This window comes from Phycodurus eques, chromosome 13 (assembly GCF_024500275.1).
Source record: "Phycodurus eques isolate BA_2022a chromosome 13, UOR_Pequ_1.1, whole genome shotgun sequence".
In the NCBI taxonomy this organism is placed as follows: Eukaryota; Metazoa; Chordata; class Actinopteri; order Syngnathiformes; family Syngnathidae; genus Phycodurus; species Phycodurus eques.
In genome coordinates this window covers 1,697,905-1,718,909 of record NC_084537.1, presented here as the reverse complement: position 1 = coordinate 1,718,909, position 21,005 = coordinate 1,697,905, and the positions used below count along the sequence as shown (strand labels likewise).

Below are 21,005 nucleotides of genomic sequence, written 5' to 3'. Positions count from 1 at the left end.
ACACCCTGAATTGGTCGCCAGCCAATCGAAGGTGTTGCATGGGTTTGTTTTGTAAAATAAATCTGTGGAACCACAATTCAAAATCAATCTCTGATTTTCATTGGTTAATTTTCATTACATTTTTATTTATTAATTTTGTCAGATTGAACATTTTTGTCCACACACACACACACACACACACACACACACATACAGTACATCATATTACATTTACCCTACCCCTATAAGAGCGCCACCTGAAGGTTTCAGTATAATAAGGCCGTGTTTTGGAATGCCTGCACATTTTTTGTAATTACATTTAATTGCAAAGAATCACAATAAATAAACATATATAAGGAATTGATATTTTGCCACACTTCCAATGTACTCTCCCTTGGTACAATTAATATGAAACTGTATAATACCATAGTAGAATTCTGTGCCACTGCAGCTTGTATATTGTTAAAATCATAAACCCCTGACAATTACAACTCAAAAATATTTTCCTTGTTGCAACACCATATTTTTTGACACCACTTAAAGCATTACATTAAAATATATTTTTCAGGGGTAGAAGACACCCTATCTTCACTCCTAATTGAATTCAGTTGTCATTCAGTTGGTGTTGCAAAATTCAATCAGCAGAGGGCACTTGCCAACTCTGATAAGATGCTACTTGTTAAAACACTGTTTGGTCTTCCCTCTGGTTTGCTGAATAAAACATGTAGGATAATAAATTGGAACTACTAACCATTAAATCAGAGGTGATTTTTTTTTGTTGTTGTCTTTTTGGAGCGTCTGAAGAGTGCTGAAAGGAAAAGACAGACTTTTGAATTAAATTATGTGTATCGCGTCAAAGCAGACCATTTGACTGCCAAAATATGACACATTCACATCACTGCAAGATTTTTGTCATCTGAGGAATTGAATACGCTTGCATTTCCTGGACACATCTTAAGTCCACACAGAGGGGGTGGCCTCGTGTTTCGTATTCAAGTCAGGCAAGGTGCCTCACACCTTCCTTTATCTGCGCATTATAAATCTCAGACATAGAAGGACTGTGGACAGCTGAGTATGAGAACTTTGGTGGAAGGCAGCATGTGCTAAAGTGTGGGTACAGGCTAAGACCGATGAGCAATGGCACTAACATTTTTCTTCCATCGGGAATCAAATACAAACTTTTAGGGATGCAAAGATGCTGCTGGAAAGTTGCGGTTTTGGTGTGAATTTCACTTTCTGGTTGCCATTTTCCATGGTCGTGGTTATTTTAACAAATGATCTGACAGTATATTTCAGAATTCTTTTGCATATGATTGCTTGTGTATGATAAGGAATACGATGCAACGTTTCATGAGCTCAAACACGCTGTACATTGTTGTTTGCTTGTGGCCTTGTCACCTGTCACTGCTAATCAAAGAAGAAATTAAAATACGTCCTGGAAACGTATCATCACCAAGCGGTCCTTTGAATTAACAAAATCCCAGGGGTAGCCAGGAGAATTTAACAAGTTATCTTTGTACGAAAGTATACATACAAGACAACAATGCTGTGTGAAAAAGAAAGACAAAGGCTTTTGTACTCTGCCCCTTTTGCATAGAAGGTTGTAGTATAGGTCATAGTGGCTTCAATATACATTGGTATATTGGTATTTTAATGACTGTGAAAGCAACATAAATTGTATTAAACAATTACTTTTTTTAGGATAAAGGTAACCTTAGAAAGGGTCAAACAATTCTATATTTATTGATTATTTTGCTTGTTAATTAATTATAAATTTACACTCAGTCGAGGGATGAGATAATCGCAATAAGCACTACTTGGCTGCCACCAATTAAGACTGGGCTTTACGCGATCAGGATTTTTGGGACCGATCAGTGAGTTTAAAAAAACGATAACCGATCACCGATCCGATCACATGATAGAGGAATATGTACAGTAAATGACCTGTTCATTTACTTGTGTACCTAATTGCTCCAAAGATATATTGACAATAAATAATGTATCTTTGTTCCTGTATTTATGCCAGTGAGGCATAGTGACAAACAGAACAAATGATAAATGGTCTTCTATTAGATGGCAGGAAGTAAATACAATGATTCATGTTTTCACCTTTTGTGACATTTTTGTTTGTTGGTGTGCCGTGAGATTTTTCAATTGTAAAATATTTTCCTTGGCTCCATAAAGGTTGGAAATCTCTGCTCTAGTCCGATTGTGTATTAAAAAAAAAGATAAAAAAAGATAAAAGTCCACTGATCGTAAAAAACGGGATGCGGTGGTATCGGAAGACAAGATTTTATAGCAGTAGTCTGACATAGAGCAAATTTGTCTTGGAGTCTGATCCGGGCATTACGTGTTGTCTGTTCCACACCGCCGACTTTTTTTTTTTTTTTAAATAACTTTATTGGCCGTCAGATATTTACAGGTCTATGTCAAAAGACACGCGACAAGGGTAAAAAAAACTGAAAAAATATATACTGTGCACGATGGCGACGCGGAGTACATGTCTTTTGCGGAGCCGATCAATGTCGGCGAATTATGACATTAAAGCCGATCAGCATAAAATGCTAATTATCGTCCGATACCGATAAGGCCGATAAAATCGGTGTAAAGTCTAATTCAGACACTCTAAATTCAGCCTCTTATAATTTGCAATTTGGGGTTTGCATCACAGCGCCTCTGAGCTGCATCGTTCCGCTCAATACAATACTGATATAGAAACAAATTCAGATAAATTCGAGAGATTCTCCAATCTCATTAAAATACTGTATGTATTGAAAATACAACAATTACTTGTTTAATCGATTGTTTATTTACACAGTAGATCGAGGAAATTAACCCCTTGTCCTCATTAGTGTCGTTGGTAACCGGAGCCTATTTCGAGCTGACTTAGCTGGCTTTGCACCAAGAATTGGTCGCCAATCGATTGCAGGTCACATATGGACAAAAAAAAACTCGGACTCACATTCATACCGATGGACAATAATATGGAGTTTTCAATTAACCTGAGAAGAACGTTTTGGGCATGTGAGGGGAGACCACAAAAAACAAAAACGTAAAGGGGATAAGGTGTGTAAACCACGGTTTGAACCCAGATCTCCTGACTGTTACGCAGGCAATGATAAGCACTATTTTATCATCCTCTGTGGTCAATAAAATATCATTTCTTACACCTTACAAGTTTAGTCAGGAAGTAAGATGAACTTGCCAAATATTTGGAGAACACGTTTTGCTGAAAACCAGTGTCAGTATCACTGTTAATTTATTTTAAACTTATTGTGCAAGTAAAATGCATTACAGGCACTACCACTACCCAAATCTTTTACCAAGTTACCTATAATAGACAGCGTGTAAGAAAGTTGGAGTGCTTTTAATTGGATTTGGATCTGTAACAGCATCTACTGAAGGGGTAACGGGTTCTCAAAGCTGTATACAAAAAATGAAGTTGGACAATTTTAAGAGCCTTGGGACCGAGGGTATAGATCTACAGTAACTGTAAACGGTGATGAGTGATGATCATAAAGGGATGCCACAGCTGTGACCTTGGCCCTGTCTTGTCCCCTTGTAGACAGCAGCTGCAACTCTCTGTTCTACCTCTTGAAATGTGTTTCACACCACATCACTTGACAGACTATAGTTGATCTATCTTGTGTTTGGGGTCTCATAAATCTGGTTGCTTACAAGTAGGCGATACCTCATTTATAAAAGCAACAGAGCCAATGTATGTACAACGCAATCAGGCATTCATTCACCTATAATACAATGAAAACTGTGCAGTATATCCATTATTTGTCATCTGTTTTGTCCTTGCTATTTTCTGAGTCATGACGATAACACAAAATAAAAAGTTGGAGTTAAAGCAATACATTTATAGCCTGAATAAAGACTAACCCAGTATCACAACAATTATGTTCCACTTTGCATTCTTTAATTAAACTGTTATTACAAGTTGCTGTTAAAGCAGTACTGTACTTGATAGAGAGTGGTCTGTCCCCCCCCCCCCCCGCCTACTACCACCCCTTCCTTTTGTCATGTCCAGTCTGGCTTCTTGTTTTGTTGTGCACAAGGTGATAGCAACAAATAGCAGCACTAGACTCTACCCAATTTGGGGGATGTCTTTTTTCTGATATGCAAATGAGATGCCATTTCTCTCATATCCACCACCTTATTTGGCGGAGTAGCAACCTTTATTAATGGAGAGGACACCTGGCGCCAGCTACCAGAACTATCATTCTGCTTGGCAGAGGTTGACAGTTTAAGGTAAGCACAAGACTACACTACATATTCACTACGTCAGTTAAGTTTACTTAAATAAAGATATTTTTCTTCACTTAACTGTTTTTTTTTTTTTTGACCATTTCTATTTTTTTTTCATTCTGGTAGGTACTTGTTTCTTTCAGGTAGGCACTTGATGAAATTGACTGATGTGGTATAGATCTTTGAAAGAATGAGACATTCAAAGTTTAGAAACTAATAGCTTGCTTCTGTGTCGATACGATCAAAAGACAATGTAAATACACTTTTGAATTGCCATGGTTTAAAAAATGTGGAGCAAAAAGCAACTGGAACATCGTTTATTGATTTTCTCTTCTCAGAAGGAAAAGAAAAAGCAGCAAAATGGGTGATGCAGCAATGGCAGCGTTTGGGCCAGCTGCTCCTTTTCTTAGGAAGTCAGATAAGGAGCGTTTGGAAGCCCAAACTCGGCAATTCGATATGAAGAAGGAATGCTTCGTTCCTGACCCTGAGGTTGAGTACGTCAAGGCATCTGTCACTAATCGAGATGGTGACAAAGTTACTGCTCACACTGAGTTTGGAAAGGTATACGATTCATAGTCATTTAGTTGAAACCCTAAGAAACACCTATAGGCGTTCATCTTTAAGAAGCTATCATTTGATTTCTACAGACTGTGACGGTGAAGGATTGTGACGTGCATCCTCAGAACCCGCCAAAGTTTGATAAAATTGAAGACATGGCCATGTTCACCTTCCTCCACGAGCCCGCTGTGCTGTTTAACCTCAAAGAACGATACGCAGCATGGATGATCTATGTAAGAAAATCAATGCGATTTCCTGTCATTCTTTACGTCTCCGAATTTTTTTCTTTTTTTTTTAAATGTATCGTTTCATTTTTATTATGGCAGACCTACTCTGGGCTGTTCTGTGTCACTGTCAACCCCTACAAGTGGCTGCCAGTCTACAACCAAGAGGTGGTTGTTGCCTACAGGGGAAAGAAGAGGAGTGAAGCTCCTCCTCACATCTTCTCCATCTCTGACAACGCCTACCAGTACATGCTGGCAGGTACAGAATCTAGTCAAATACTCACTTTTAATATTCAATTTGAATGTAAAACACATGATTGATGAACACTTTCTTTGATTTACAGATCGAGAAAACCAGTCCATTCTCATCACGTAAGAAAGGCAGGAAAACACTTATGAGCATTTGATGTTATGCTTGATCTAACCACGAACTTGTTTTAACACAGAGGAGAATCTGGTGCTGGAAAGACTGTCAACACCAAGCGAGTCATTCAATACTTTGCCAGCATTGCTGCAGTTCCAAGTGGTAAAAAAGATCAAGCAATTGAAAAGAAGGTGACACATTTCAGAAGGGAGTGGGAACCTCCATCGTTGAACATCATTCCGATTTAGAATCAATCACGAATGAATGAAGCCATCCGGATCAAACTGTCACCAGTATAAAACGTTCATTTATAGAAATGAAAAGGGGTATGAAAGGAATTGAACGCTTGAAAAAAATAAAACATACAAACAAAATGTTTTGTTTTTAATATTGTGGCAACAACTGGCATACAAAAGTATAAAGAAGTAAAGAAATTGTGTCCTCACAATTAACTTTGATGACAAGTGACAGACATGTAGGGGAAGATAACTGCTTGTGCTTCTTTGGGTGAGTGTCGTCACATTAAAACTTAAAATGCAGCTCACCTTTTGGTGTCCAATCCAATCTCCTGCTCGTGTTATTGTCAAATTTGTCTTATCTTTCAGAGGAGGAAGGAAAGTGTTCCATTTTGGGCTCTATGGTTATTACTGCATTGTTTTCCCCTTTGCCATCGATGCCACTCTTCTGTGATGACTTAACAAAAATTGGAAAAAAAACAACAACTAAAAAGCCCTATTTTACCTGAAACGTTTTGGTCAATTACAAATTATAAAACCTTAACTGTGTTGGCTCTTTGAGCTATCACCAAATTAAAATAATTGCAGCCATGTTTATTTCCCTATAAAGACATGAAGTCATATATTTTCTCTTCAGGGTACCCTGGAGGATCAAATCATCCAGGCTAACCCTGCTCTGGAGGCCTTTGGTAATGCCAAGACTATCAGAAATGACAACTCTTCCAGATTTGTGAGTATATTATTGAGTAACTGAAGCTGATTTTCTATCAACATCAAGCATTTATTTCACTTTTCTTTTCAGGGAAAATTCATCAGAATTCATTTTGACAACCGAGGGAAGTTGGCTTCTGCGGACATTGAGACCTGTAAGTGAAGCTTTATCTCCCCGCGTGAATTTTTATAGGGCTGTCACTATTGAATCTCTTCAGAATCTATTCTCCTTTTGTTATTGATCAAAGAATTGAATAATAACCGTATATAGCCGGATAGATATATATACACATATATATGTCCTTTAATTTTTCTACTACAACAATATTCCATACATATACATCAAACAGATCTTCTGGAAAAGTCTCGCGTGACCTACCAGCTCAAAGCAGAGAGGGACTACCACATTTTCTACCAGATCTTGTCTCAGGTGAAACCTGAACTTCTCGGTAAGTACATTAATTGACAACTAGTGATGGGGATTATTACAAAATCAATACTTGCCCAAAGTAACGGCCCAACTTGCCCTTTTTTTAATTGTTTTATTCTATGCAACATCATTTTAGAAATGCTGCTTATTACCAACAACCCCTATGACTACGCCTTCATCTCCCAAGGAGAGACGACTGTGGCCTCCATCAACGACTCCGAGGAGCTTATGGCTACTGATGTGAGCTAAGAACTGATTGGATTGTAGTTTTAAATCCAACAATGTAATTCCTGTTTTTGATTGATAGTTTTGTCATTTTCAGGAGGCCTTTGATGTTTTGGGCTTCACTCAAGAAGAGAAGAACAGCATTTACAAGTTGACCGGCACCATCATGCACTACGGTAACATGAAGTTTAAGCAGAAGCAGCGAGAAGAGCAGGCGGAGGCTGATGGCACTGAAGGTAGGAATTAATTCAGTAATCTGTTAGCATGGCACATCCTATAATGACAATATTGGCCCACTTATCCTTGTCAAAAATGCATCGGAAAATAATATACAGAGGTGGTGTTGAAAGGTCAAAGGTCTTATGGTCAAATCCAAAGATTCTCTAAGAGCTATTAATTACATCTAGGTGTGGAAAAAAATCTGAAATTATTTTTCTTGGTCTCATTTCATTTCAACAAAGACTTGGCATTTTTAGGTTTTTAGACCTTCCGACTACACAATATACACACAGGTACACATGAGGAGTAAACTGTAAGTTGTCAAAGCATCACTAACAGAAACATCAGAAATGCAGACAAACGATGTCTGATGCCAAGTTGAATAAAAACAGACTATATGCAAATATTCTCCCTTCAGATGCTGACAAAGTAGCTTATCTAATGGGCCTGAACTCAGCTGACCTCATTAAAGGTCTCTGTCATCCAAGAGTTAAAGTGGGAAATGAGTGGGTCACCAAGGGACAAAATGTTGCCCAGGTAAGTATTTGTGGGGAATCTTTTGAGGAAAAGATAGGATTCCATTTTATAGGAATATCTTTTTTTTTTTTTTTCCAGGTTTACTATGCTATTGGTGCATTGTCCAAGTCAGTGTATGAGAAGATGTTTCTGTGGATGGTGATCCGTATTAACCAATCTCTGGCCACCAAGCAGCCTCGCCAATACTTCATTGGTGTTTTGGATATTGCTGGATTTGAGATCTTTGATGTGAGCTGTGTTTATTATTCATGGAGTAAAATAATATTTCCTGACTTATATTGGTTGGTATAGTCTACATAAGACGATAGAGGTAAAAATTAGGCAACTTTGTCCACTTTCTATTACAGTTCAACACCTTTGAGCAGCTGTGTATCAACTTCACCAATGAAAAACTGCAACAGTTTTTCAACCATCATATGTTTGTGCTGGAGCAGGAAGAGTACAAGAAGGAAGGCATTGAATGGACTTTCATAGATTTTGGTATGGACTTGCAGGCCTGTATTGACCTGATTGAAAAGGTGAGAGACTGGTTATAACAAGTTCCTCAGCTTTTTACAATAAAGCTTGACCAAAGAAATTTTCACTCCATCTCTTTATTTCTCCCTAGCCCATGGGTATCATGTCCATCCTTGAAGAAGAGTGCATGTTCCCCAAAGCCAGTGATGCAACCTTCAAAGCTAAGCTGTACGACAACCACCTGGGGAAATCCAACAACTTCCAGAAGCCCAGAATAGTCAAAGGGAAACCAGAGGCCCATTTTGCACTGATGCATTATGCTGGGACTGTTGATTACAATATCAATAACTGGCTGGTGAAGAACAAGGATCCTCTAAATGAGACTGTTGTTGGACTTTACCAGAAGTCTAATCTGAAACTATTGGCGATACTCTTTGCAAATTATGCTGGAGATGATTCTGGTATGTTCAGCATTTAGAAATAATCATCGTGACTAAATCAAATGTTGCAAGAATACAAACCTAAAATGTAATGGCTTCCAGTGCACTGTATCTTACAATCCAGTTATGTTCATTTTAGCTCAAGTGTCTGGCGGTAAGGGTAAAGGTGCCAAGAAGAAAGGGTCCTCCTTCCAAACTGTATCTGCATTACACAGGGTAAGAAATTAGCTTTTTAAAAGATTTTTTGTGGAAGAAGAGTTATGCAACTTCACGATTGTTACAGGCTCACTGATTATATAGCAACATCAGAGACAGCAGCACCAAGCGTGCATCAATAATTCTCAATAACGCTTACTAACAAATGATCACAGGGAAATTAGGGATCATCTATCCAAAATGGCTACAGCTGCATGAGCGCCTGTCACTAGCCATAGACTGCTTTTGTAATTTCAGCTGCTGCACAATGTCTGAGATAAGATGATGATTGAAATGTTTAACAGTCAAATGCTATTTGAAAAATAGGAAAAATATAATTACAAGTTGTATTTAAACGGCACAGTGATCAAACAGATATATTTATGGAGTGGATAGAGATATTTTTTTATATATAAATAGTAATAAGGACCTGTTGAAATGTGGGGTACTAATACTTTTGAATGTTAAAAATCATAAAGTGGCCGAAGAATTCATTGCTACAATGTACATACTGTATTACGAAACAAGCAGAATAAGCTCTCATACTGCTGATCAATAATCATTTCCCCATCAATTAAAAATAATATAGTGAGTGGGCTACTGCTTCATGGTGCCAGTGAACCAGTCAAGTCATTAAGGTATATAACATTGCAACACTGTGTACAGTGGGGATGGGGCACTGCTGACCTCGACTTGGGACGTTGTGAGTTAGTGGGGAGAATACTTTGAAGACCTCCTCAATTCCACCGACACGCCTTCCCATGAGGAAGCAGATTATGGGGTCTCTGAGGTGGGCTCTCCTATCTCTGGGGGTTGAGCTCACCGAGGTGGTTAAAAAGCTCCTCGGTGGCAAGGATGGTGGATGAGATTCGCCTGGAGTTCCTAAAGGCTCTGGATGTTGTGGGGCGTTGACATGCCTCTGCAACATCGCGTGGACATCGAGATCAGAGCCTCTGGATTGGCAGACTGGGGTGGTGGTGCCCCTTTTTAAGAAAGGGGACTGGAGAATGTGTTCCAACTTCAGGGGGATCACCCTCCTCAGCCTCAATGGTGCTGGAGCAGAGGGTCTGTCGGGAAGTCAAATCTCAGATTCAGGAGGAGCAGTGTGGTTTTTGTTCTGGCCGTGAAACTATGGACTCGCTCTACACCCTCGGCATGGTCCTCGAGGTGCATGGGAGTTCGCCCAACCAGTCTACATGTGTTTTGTAGACTTGGAGATGGCGTTCGACCGTGTACCTCAGGGACACAGGGTGCTTCAGGAGTATGGGGTACCAGACTTTCTGATACAGGCTGTTCGGTCCCTGTATGACCAGTGTCAGAGTTTGGTCCGCATTGATGGCAGTAAGTCGGACTCTCAACCTTCTGGGGAGGGTTGGACTCCGCCAAGGCTGCCATTTGTCACCTATTCTGTTCATAACTTTTATGGACAGAATTTCTAGGTGCAGCCAAGGCGTAGAAGGGGTACGGTTTGGTGACCACAGTATTGCATCTCTGCTTTTTACAGATGATGTGGTTCTGTTGCCTTCATCAAGCCATGATCTCCAACTCTCACAGGAGTGTGAAGCGACTGGGATGAATATCAGCACCTCCAGATCCTGCCCCAATTATTTTATTGATAATATTAACATTATTGGCAACATGGAAGATCTGGAGGATGGATATTTGTAGATGTTGGACCTAAATTGGTGGGGGAAAAAACAAAACAAAACAAACACACACATCAAAACATCACAGAGAAGGTATCAATGGAAAAATGGGTTTGTGGTAGCCAACTACGACTTTGGATTTCAGAGGAGAGCAATAAGTATGGGCTTCTTTTTCCTCCATCCCCATTTTGAAACAAGCTTGCTGTTTTGTTTGGTATTTTGTTTGTTTTTGCTATGTTTTGTCAGTTGGTAGTATTTGTTATGTTTGAAATTAAATGTTATTTGTTGATTGGTAGTATCAGTAGTGGTCACAGTTGAAAATTGTGACCAGTTGGGTAAACATTTGATGGTTGTCCTCAACATCCTGTTGTATAAGCACTAAATTAAAAACAGTTCATGTTTTAACAGTTTGGCAGCGTACAGAAAGAATATACAGTACCTACGGTATACTTACACAAAAACTAAATGCTGTCCATATCTAAGCAAATGCTTCATAGATTTAACATAAACGATGAAAACCTTGTCAAAAACCTGCAGGAGAATCTGAACAAGCTGATGACCAACTTGAGGTCTACTCACCCCCATTTTGTACGCTGCATCATCCCCAATGAGACCAAGACTCCCGGAACCATGGAGAACCCACTGGTCATGCACCAGCTGCGCTGTAACGGTGTGCTGGAAGGCATCAGAATCTGCAGAAAGGGCTTTCCCAACAGGATCCTCTATGGAGATTTCAAACAGAGGTTTGCATCTGAGTGAATTAACTCTTTAAAAACGCATGTAAACTGAATCAATTGGATAATTTCAAATGAGAAATGTTTCATTTTCTTTTAAGATACCGTATTCTGAACCCCAATGCAATTCCTGAAGGACAGTTTATCGACAACAAGAAGGCTGCGGAGAAACTGTTAGGTTCTCTGGATATTGACCACAACCAGTACAAACTTGGACACACTAAGGTCTGTAGGGCTATTGTATGCCTGGCATAACAGAATATTATTTTTTTATGATTGATGCCAATCCTAAATAATGTGCCCCTACAGGTGTTCTTCAAAGCCGGACTGCTGGGTCAGCTTGAAGAGATGCGAGATGCCCGATTAGCGCTGATCATTACTGGCATCCAAGCTCGGTCAAGGGGTCTTCTGGCAAGACTTGAATTCCAGAAGATTGTCGAACGGAGGTAGATAGTGAAAGCCAAACTGCCAAAAATTAATGCTCACTGATCACGCCAAACACTATATGACAGAGACACAGTTATACTTATATTTACACAGTTATACTTTTCAGTATAACTGTGTAAATGCAAGTGTGAATGGCTGTCTGTCTGTCAGCCCACCATCTAAAATCAGCTGGGATAGGCGAAACCTAAACCATGACCCAGTCAAGGATAAGCGTAAAAAAATGAATAGAGGAATTTCAATGTACTGTACAAAGTTCGAACCTAAAATCAATTATCATCTGTTCTCAACAGGGATGCGTTACTTGTGATCCAGTGGAACATCCGGGCCTTCATGGGGGTCAAGAATTGGCCCTGGATGAAGATGTTCTTCAAGATCAAACCTCTTCTCAAGTCAGCTGAGACTGAAAAGGAAATGGCCAACATGAAGGAAGAGTTCACCAAACTAAAAGAGGCTTATGCAAAATCAGAATCCGGGAAAAAGGAACTCGAAGAAAAAATGGTCACACTTCTTCAAGAGAAAAATGACTTACAGCTACAAGTTCAGGCTGTATGTCTAGCATCAGAAATACCAATCTTGTTATGACTAAAAAATAACACATTTTTAAAACGCCTGCCAACTCATCACTATGTGTCTTTGTTAATAACAGGAGCAGGATAATCTTTGTGATGTTGAAGAAAGATGTGAGGGCCTGATTAAAAACAAAATCCAGATGGAAGCAAAGTACAAAGAGTTGACTGAAAGACTGGAGGATGAGGAGGAGATGAATGCTGAACTAACAGCTAAGAAACGAAAATTGGAGGATGAGTGCTCTGAGCTAAAGAAAGACATTGATGATTTAGAATTAACCCTTGCTAAAGTGGAGAAGGAGAAACATGCCACTGAAAACAAGGTACAACCAAAATACACTACAAGCCCTTAAGAAATTCATGCAAGAGCTGAAAATAGAAATTTCTATGAGTAGGTGAAAAACCTGACAGAGGAAACGGCTGCCTTGGAGGAAATCATCGCCAAGCTGACCAAGGAGAAGAAAGCCTTACAAGAAGCTCATCAGCAAGCGCTGGATGATCTTCAGAGTGAAGAAGACAAAGTCAACTCTCTGACCAAGGCCAAATCAAAACTAGAGCAGCAAGTGGATGACGTAAGAGTCAAGATAAAAGGTATTTAGCCAATAATCAATGCTAGATAAACAAAATTATTGTAAATACCCAACAGTTGGAAGGATCCCTGGAGCAAGAGAAAAAAATGCGAATGGACCTTGAAAGAGCAAAGCGAAAGCTTGAAGGGGACTTAAAATTAGCTCAAGAGAGTCTTATGGACCTGGAAAATGACAAGCAACAACTTGAAGAGAGGCTTAAAAAGTAAGAAGTTCCAGATTTCAAAACACAAGCATGTTTTAAATAACATTTTGATTGACATATTTTTTGTCCATTCACAGGAAAGATTTTGAAATTAACCAATTTATGGGTAAAATAGAGGACGAGCAAGCCATGAGTACACAGCTACAGAAAAAATTGAAGGAGTTGCAGGTAATATTTTTTTTGAGAAAAATGTTAGTTCATACACCAATTGAAAATTAAATACATAAATGTGTTAGTTTGACAACACAATTAAAAGCAGCCTATCCAGACTTAAGGTTGGGAACCAAAAGGGCCTCAGATCATTTTTTTACTGGGTTGATTGACACAAAGGCATTTTGATTAATATTGGTTCTGTATTAATTAAAGTGTTCTTTACATAAAAATCCCAATTTGGCTCTTGAACTTCAAACAAATTTGGGAAATCCTTGTGATCAGCTTTTGTATTTGACTTTGCTTTGGTATAGGCCCGCATTGAGGAACTTGAGGAAGCGCTTGAGGCAGAAGGAGCTTCACGAGCCAAGGTGGAGAAGCAGAGAGCAGACTTGGCCAGAGAGCTGGAGGAGATCAGTGAGAGGCTGGAGGAGGCTGGTGGAGCAACATCTGCTCAGATTGAGATGAACAAGAAGAGGGAGGCTGAGTTCCAGAAACTCCGCAGAGACCTGGAAGAGTCCACTCTCCAGCATGAAGCCACTGCAGCCACTCTGAGAAAGAAACAAGCTGACAGTGTTGCTGACCTGGGAGAGCAGATAGACAACCTGCAGAGAGTCAAGCAGAAACTGGAGAAGGAGAAGAGTGAAATTAGACTGGAACTGGATGATGTCGTCTCCAATATGGAACATATTGTGAAGTCCAAGGTACTGTATGTCACATGTTTAATATACTGAACCTAAATACAGTGGTCTCCACCACTTTTTACAACACCAATTCCTATTGAAGTTGGGATGTTGTGTTAAACATAAATAAAAACAGAATACAATGATTTGCAAATCATTTTCAACCTATATTTAATTGAATACACTACAAAGACAAAATATTTAATGTTCAAACTGATACATTTTATTGTTTTTAGCAAATAATCATTAACTTGGAATTTTATGGCTGCAACACATTCCAAAAAAGCTGGGACAGGTGGCAAAAAAGACTGAGAAAGTTGAGGAATGCTCATCAAACACCTGTTTGGAACATCCCACAGGTGAACAGGCTAATTGGGAACAGGTGCATGCCATGATTGGGTAGAAAAGGAGCTTCCCTGTGGCCCATTATGAAGCGTAAAATACGACAACGGAGACCCCGGACTGCTGAACAGCTGAAGCTGTACATCGAGCAAGCATGGGAAAGAATTCCACCTACAAAGCTTCAACAATTAGTGTCCTCAGTTCCCCAAACGTTTATTGAATTTTGTTATAAGAAAAGGTGATGTAACACAGTGGTAAACATGACCCTGTCCCAGCTTTTTTGGAATGTGCTGGAGCCATAAAATTCTAAGTCAATTATTATTTGCTAAAAACAATCAAGTTTATCAGTTTGAACATTAAATATCTTGTCTTTGTAGTGTATTCAATTAAATATAGGTTGAACATGATTTGCAAATCATTGTATTCTGTTTTTAATTATGTTTAACACAGCATCCCAACTTAATTGGAATTGGGGTTGTACAACTGTTGCCAACAGCGTGGACAATCTGTTAGAGCGCGTGAACACAATATTAAGCGCCCGCTATTTGGATCTCAGTAAAAGATCGCAATCCTAGTAAATCACAAGCAACACACCGACTAACAACACAAGCAATCTGTTAGCGGGAACATGCAATATAGTGCCCACTATTTAGGATCTAAAATAAATCTGGCCCACAGTCAAAGGTCAGAGCCAAACATGGCAAACACATTTTAATTCTATTGATCCAGTTGTCTCCAAACACTGTGGAGATACAGTAGATCGTTCACCACTCTACTACCAGTTACACCTGTTGCACATTTGAATATCAATCACTGTTTTCTTCTTGGCAGAGTCATTTAGAGAAAATGTGCAGGTCCCTGGAAGACCAAATGAGTGAATATAAAACAAAGGCAGAAGAGGGACAGCGTACCATCAATGACTTCACCACACACAAAGCCAAACTTCAAACTGAAAATGGTATTGTAAGTTCAAATTAATTTGCATTATGTCAAATGTACCAACAAAAATGTGTATTATTCCTCTCTGAAAATTAGGTGAACTTGCAAGGCAACTTGAAGAGAAGGATTCTCTGGTGTCGCAACTCACTAGAGGAAAACAATCCTATACTCAACAAAGTGAAGACCTTAAAAGGCAACTGGAAGAGGAAGTCAAGGTAGCACATGACTTTGCGATGAAAATTGTATACATAAGTGTTATTACTAAATGAGGCACCGCCAAATATATTTCATTGCAGGCCAAGAATGCTTTAGCCCATGCTGTGCAGTCCTCTCGCCATGACTGTGACCTGCTCAGAGAGCAGTATGAGGAGGAGCAGGAGGCCAAGACTGAACTGCAGCGCAGCATGTCCAAGGCCAACTCTGAGGTGGCTCAGTGGAGAACGAAGTATGAAACTGATGCCGTCCAGAGGACTGAAGAACTGGAAGATGCTAAGTGAGTAAACTGTACTATATCCAATAGTGACGAGGACAGTGTCACAGTAAACTAAAGACCATGATTCATAATGCAGGAAGAAGCTGGCTCAGCATCTACAGGATGCTGAGGAAGCTGTGGAAGCAGTCAATGCTAAATGTTCCTCTCTGGAGAAAACCAAACACAGACTGCAGAATGAGATTGAAGATCTGATGGTGGATGTCGAGAGGTCAAACGCTGCTGCTGCTGCTCTGGACAAGAAGCAAAGGAACTTTGACAAGGTTTGAATCGTTAGCTATCAACTGCCAGTAATTGTCTTAATGCAGGAACACAATAAAAATGATCCACAAATCACGGACTGTCTTTCAGGTCTTGGCAGAGTGTAAACAGAAATATGAGGAGTCTCAATCAGAGCTGGAAAGCTCACAAAAGGAGGCAAGGACTTTGAGCACAGACCTTTTCAAACTGAAGAACTCCTATGAAGAAGCTCTCGAGCACCTAGAGACTATGAAGAGAGAAAACAAGAACATACAAGGTCAGTTAAAGTAAATATATTTTTTTTATAAATTGCAATATAATATGTACATCCATAGAACTGGTGTATTTACAATATGTTTCATTTCAATGCAAAGAGGAAATATCTGACCTCACTGAACAATTCAGTGAGGGAGGAAAGAGTATTCATGAGCTTGAAAAAATACGAAAGCAGTTGGAACAGGAAAAGTCTGACATTCAAACTGCTTTGGAAGAGGCAGAGGTAGGTTGCGTTGTCTAATAAAGAACTACATCCAATTCAGTCTGCATCATTAATAAATCAAGCTAGTGCAACTAATATACATGATTTGATCTTTATAGACCACATTGGAGCATGAGGAAGGAAAAATTCTCAGAGCCCAGCTTGAGTTCAGTCAGGTGAAGGCCGATTTTGAGCGCAAGCTGACTGAAAAAGATGAGGAGCTAGAGCAAGCAAAGAGAAACCAACAGAGAATTGTAGACAACCTTCAGTGCTCCCTTGAAGCGGAGACCCGAAGCAGGAATGAGGCCCTTCGTTTGAAGAAGAAGATGGAGGGAGACCTCAATGAGATGGAGATTCAGCTAAGTCAGGCCAACAGGCAGGCAACTGAAACTCAGAAACAACTCAAATCTGTTCATGCACACCTAAAGGTATGAAAGGATTGGGGAAGGGGGGGGGGGGGGGGGGGGGGCTCTAAGCTATCTCTAAAAGCATACTTTAACATTTGGGTTTTAATTTTCAAGGATTCCCAACTCCAACTTGATGAGTCTCTTCGTGCTAATGATGAGCTCAAAGAGAACATCCTCATGGTGGAGAGACGTAACAGTCTAATTCAAGCTGAGCTGGAAGAACTTCGGTCTGCTCTTGAGCAAACCGAGAGAGGACGCAAACTTGCTGAGCAAGAGCTGCTGGATATTAGCGAGAGGGTGCAGCTCCTGCACTCGCAGGTAGAAATGCAGTTCTACTAAATGTAAATTAATCTGAAATTATGTTTGGTGTCAGGGGCAATTCTTAGAGCAGAGGTTAAGGGGTGTTGAACTCCCAGCCAGGCAAGATTCTGTACATTTCACTGTTTTCTACATTTTAAGGCAATTTCATTCCCACATGGCTGAAAGAAAAGCATAACACTTGTTGGAAAAGTCTGTGAGCAACAGAAAGGGATGAATTGATTGAGGCGAAGGTAGCTTATTGCTCTGTGCAGGTATAATGCTAGCGTTCAGAACCCAGTCCGAGAGACGTGTGTGGAGCAAATAATTTTTGAGGCAATAGAGGGGTGCTGTGTTTTTGTCGTTGAAATATTACGTTCCAACCGAGTACTGTATGATTTTACACTTTTCTAGGTTGTTTAAAAAGGACAGAATTCTTTTTTGATCTCTCAAATCTCTCTTTAGGGGTTCTTGGACTCATTTTAGCGGTGTTTCAGCATCCCAAAAATAGGCTAGAAAAACCTATGGTTGATGTGCTAATGGTTTCTTTCTCCCTTTCAATAAGAACACCTGCCTGCTAAACCAGAAGAAAAAACTGGAAGCTGATACATCCCAACTTCAGAGTGAGGTTGAAGATGCAGTTCAGGAGTGCAGGAACGCTGAAGAGAAGGCCAAGAAGGCTATTACTGATGCTGCCATGATGGCAGAAGAGCTGAAGAAAGAACAGGACACCAGTGCTCACCTGGAGCGTATGAAGAAGAACATGGAGCAAACCGTCAAAGGCCTGCAGCACCGTCTGGATGAAGCTGAACAACTTGCAATGAAGGGAGGCAAGAAGCAGGTGCAGAAGCTTGAGGCCAGGGTAAGAGTCAATAAATCTCATGAAATCATAACACTGACCACATTGCAAATCTCCAGTGGACATTAAAAGTCTTCACAACCCTGTTCAAATGCAGTTTTTTTTATAACAAAAAATTAGACCAAAATAAAACATTTCAAAATGAATTTCACCTATAACGTGCAACTCAATTGAAAAACAAGAATTCATCTTTTCGAGAGCAGAAGTCAAAATGACCAACAATGAGGTTGCACAAGTGTGCAAACCCTTTTATAACAGAGGATGGGGTTGTGTTCAAATTTAACCAATCACAATCAAACTCATGTTAACGAGGGGTCAGCACACACCTGCCACAAGTACCTCTAATTACCTCCAAATAACGTTTTTCTCTTCTAGTATGCTTTGCCAGACGTTTTATGCTTTTTAGTAGAAGCCGGAAGGTGTTGTGCTAACACTCAGTGGTATTTTGAACTGTTCAAAATTCCCTCCACCTTGAATGAGGCGCAAGTTCGAGCCTTAGAAAAAAAGCCCCAAAGCCAGCACCATGCTTCATTGTGGCTATGGAATTTTTGGTTTTTGGTCATGAGGAGTTTTGTGTTTATGCCAAACATACCGTTTGGAATTATTGCCAATTATGAAATTAGGTTCCATCAGACAACAACCCATTTACTTTCTCACATGCGTTTGGGAGATTTTAGGTTCTTTTTTTTAATTCTTAGTAAAATTAGGCTTTTGTCTTGCCAAATGACCCCATTGCCCAGACATATGAAAATTGAGAGAAACTTTACAGCCAATACTTAACCAGGAAATCCTTCAATGTTGCTGCCAGCCTCCCTAACCAGTTTACTTCTGGTCTTTTCATCAATTTAGGCGAGATGTCCAGTTCTTGGTAATGCCACTGTTGTGACAAAATCCCTCCACTTGATAATGACCGTCTTCACTGTGCTCCATGGTATATTTTATTCCTTGGACATTCCTTTGTATCCTTTTCCTGATTGATACCTTTGAACAATTGGATCCCTCTGATGCCGTGAAAGCCCTTTGCGAACCATGGCTTGTGCTGTAAGATTTGACTACAAAAATGTCAGGAAAGGCCTCCTCTAATATCTAAATCTTATTTGGGGTGAATTTCAATGGTGGCCGGTGTGTGTCATTTAACATGAGTGTGAATGTGATTGGTTGAACACATCCATCCATTTTCTGTACCGCTTATCCTCATGAGGGTCGCGGGCATGCTGGAGCCAATCTTCGGGCGAGAGGCGGGCTACACCCTGAACCGGTCGCCAGCCAATCGCAGGCCACATAGAAACAAACAACCATTCACAATCACATTCACCCCTACGGGCAATTTAGAGTCTTCAATCAACCTACTATGTAATGTTTTTGGGATGTGGGAGGAAACCGGAGTACCCGGAGAAAACCCACACAGAACATGCAAACTTCACACAGGCGGGGCTGGGATTTGAACCCCGGTCCTCAGAACTGGGAGGCAGATGTGCTAACCAGTCGTCCACCGTGCCGCCCTAGTCGAACACAGTTGTTATATTTACTTCCCCTCTCTAGAAGATGTCTTTTTCCAGTTAACTTATACAGGTTACCGGCGGCATTCAAAAGCTTTGAAATGATTAATCTTGGTCTGATTTTTCGCCAAAACCCGGAATTTGAACAGGGATGTGTAGACATTTTATATCCCCTGTCGCATAGAACATATAAGACAACACTCATTTAACTTGAAATCAACTTCAAACATTCCATTCCATAATTTTTTTTTTTTCGCTTCACATTATCCTCCGAACAGATCAAAGAGCTGGAAAGTGAAGTTGAAATGGAACAAAGAAAGTCAAGCGATGCTGTCAAGGGTGCACGGAAGTATGAGAGACGCATCAAAGAGCTAACATACCAAGTAAGGTTAAATCAATGACAGAATGGATAACAATGCTTGCAATGTTTTCTGTTTCATGTGAAAAATATGGGTTGCTTTCTTTATTCATATTTATTTCAGACAGAAGAGGATCGTAAGAACCTAGCCCGTCTGCGAGACCTTGTGGATAAACTCCAGTTAAAAGTCAAATCCTATAAGAGGACTGCCGAGGAAGCTGTAAGCGCTCATCATATATTACTGTCGACTCTTACTGTAGTACAACCCTGGAACAGTAACGGATATGTGAAATGACCACGCAAAAACGTTGTATCAAGTCTGAATGCCTCACAGCGCACAAAAACTAAAACGTTTCATGGAAATTATGATGACTGACTCTTTTGAAACAGTCACAATCCCACTTAAAATGTGACGATGATCATAATGCTGCGTCTATAGGAAGAACAAGCAGACAGTCACATGGTGAAGTTCCGTAAGATTCAGCATGAGCTTGATGAAGCGGAGGAGAGAGCTGACATTGCTGAGTCTCAGGTCAACAAGCTGCGTGCCAAGAGTCGGGATGTTGGCCCAAAGGTCAGTTCCTAATGTTCGGTTCATGTTTTAAACACACCAAATGAGTCTTGGGTTCATATAGCTCCAAGTTGTGTTGTCACATGGATGTCATTGTAATCCAATTATACGGTATATTATAAATAAAACCGAAAGATTGACTAAATACTGTAGATACCGGTTGTTGCTACAGTCGACAGAGCAACGACTATCATGAATTCTGCCTTGGCGCATTCGATCTCTGGCAAATTGAATCAAAATAGAGCAATTGCTTAGTAAGAAATGGCTTGATTTTTTTTTACTATCAAGGTAAAACGAGTTTACGAATAATCCTTGACCAAAGGAAATGTCTAAATCAGGCAAGTCAGAAAATATAACTTGGATAGAAATTCTAAGGGAATTGTCTGATTTACCGTCTTTTGTCTGTTGTTGAAGAAAGGACAGAATGAAGAATGAAGCTCCATGATCCTCTTCTTGCGTCGGAGTTAGCTGTGGTCAAACTGATGCTGATTCCCTCAGTGTGTTATCCAGTAGAATAAAGAAATCTGCATCTCACACTGTGCTCTGCCTTTTTTTTTTTGGGTCATTATTCCCACTCCACCGCCATTCTATCTATCTATATATATATATTTATTTTTCACTACTAACATGCATTTTATTCTCATTTATGAGGGATGGACCTCAATCCTTAAAGCGCTTG

The 21,005-nt window shown here is 39.9% G+C and overlaps 1 protein-coding gene across 2 annotated transcripts; it reads left to right on the top strand.

Moving 5' to 3' along the window:
- Nucleotides 1–4,593: 4,593 nt before the first annotated feature.
- Nucleotides 4,594–20,761, top strand: LOC133412140 (myosin-7-like). Of its 2 annotated transcripts, none has more exons than XM_061695265.1 (37): nt 4,594–4,794; nt 4,881–5,024; nt 5,118–5,274; nt 5,360–5,387; nt 5,462–5,570; nt 6,253–6,345; nt 6,418–6,481; nt 6,677–6,775; nt 6,893–6,996; nt 7,079–7,217; nt 7,619–7,737; nt 7,816–7,965; nt 8,085–8,255; nt 8,345–8,654; nt 8,779–8,849; nt 11,012–11,217; nt 11,310–11,433; nt 11,518–11,654; nt 11,946–12,201; nt 12,302–12,544; nt 12,617–12,793; nt 12,868–13,013; nt 13,091–13,181; nt 13,478–13,867; nt 15,020–15,146; nt 15,224–15,342; nt 15,424–15,620; nt 15,697–15,880; nt 15,969–16,134; nt 16,232–16,356; nt 16,455–16,763; nt 16,857–17,060; nt 17,605–17,901; nt 19,676–19,780; nt 19,880–19,975; nt 20,195–20,329; nt 20,741–20,761. In XM_061695265.1, exons 1-37 carry the CDS (start codon nt 4,594–4,596, stop codon nt 20,759–20,761), a joined length of 5,814 nt encoding a protein of 1,937 aa, XP_061551249.1. The 2 variants fall into 2 exon arrangements, with proteins under 2 accessions (XP_061551249.1, XP_061551248.1); XM_061695264.1 differs by having other exon boundaries at nt 8,773–8,849.
- The last annotated feature ends 244 nt before the right edge of the window (nt 20,762–21,005 follow it).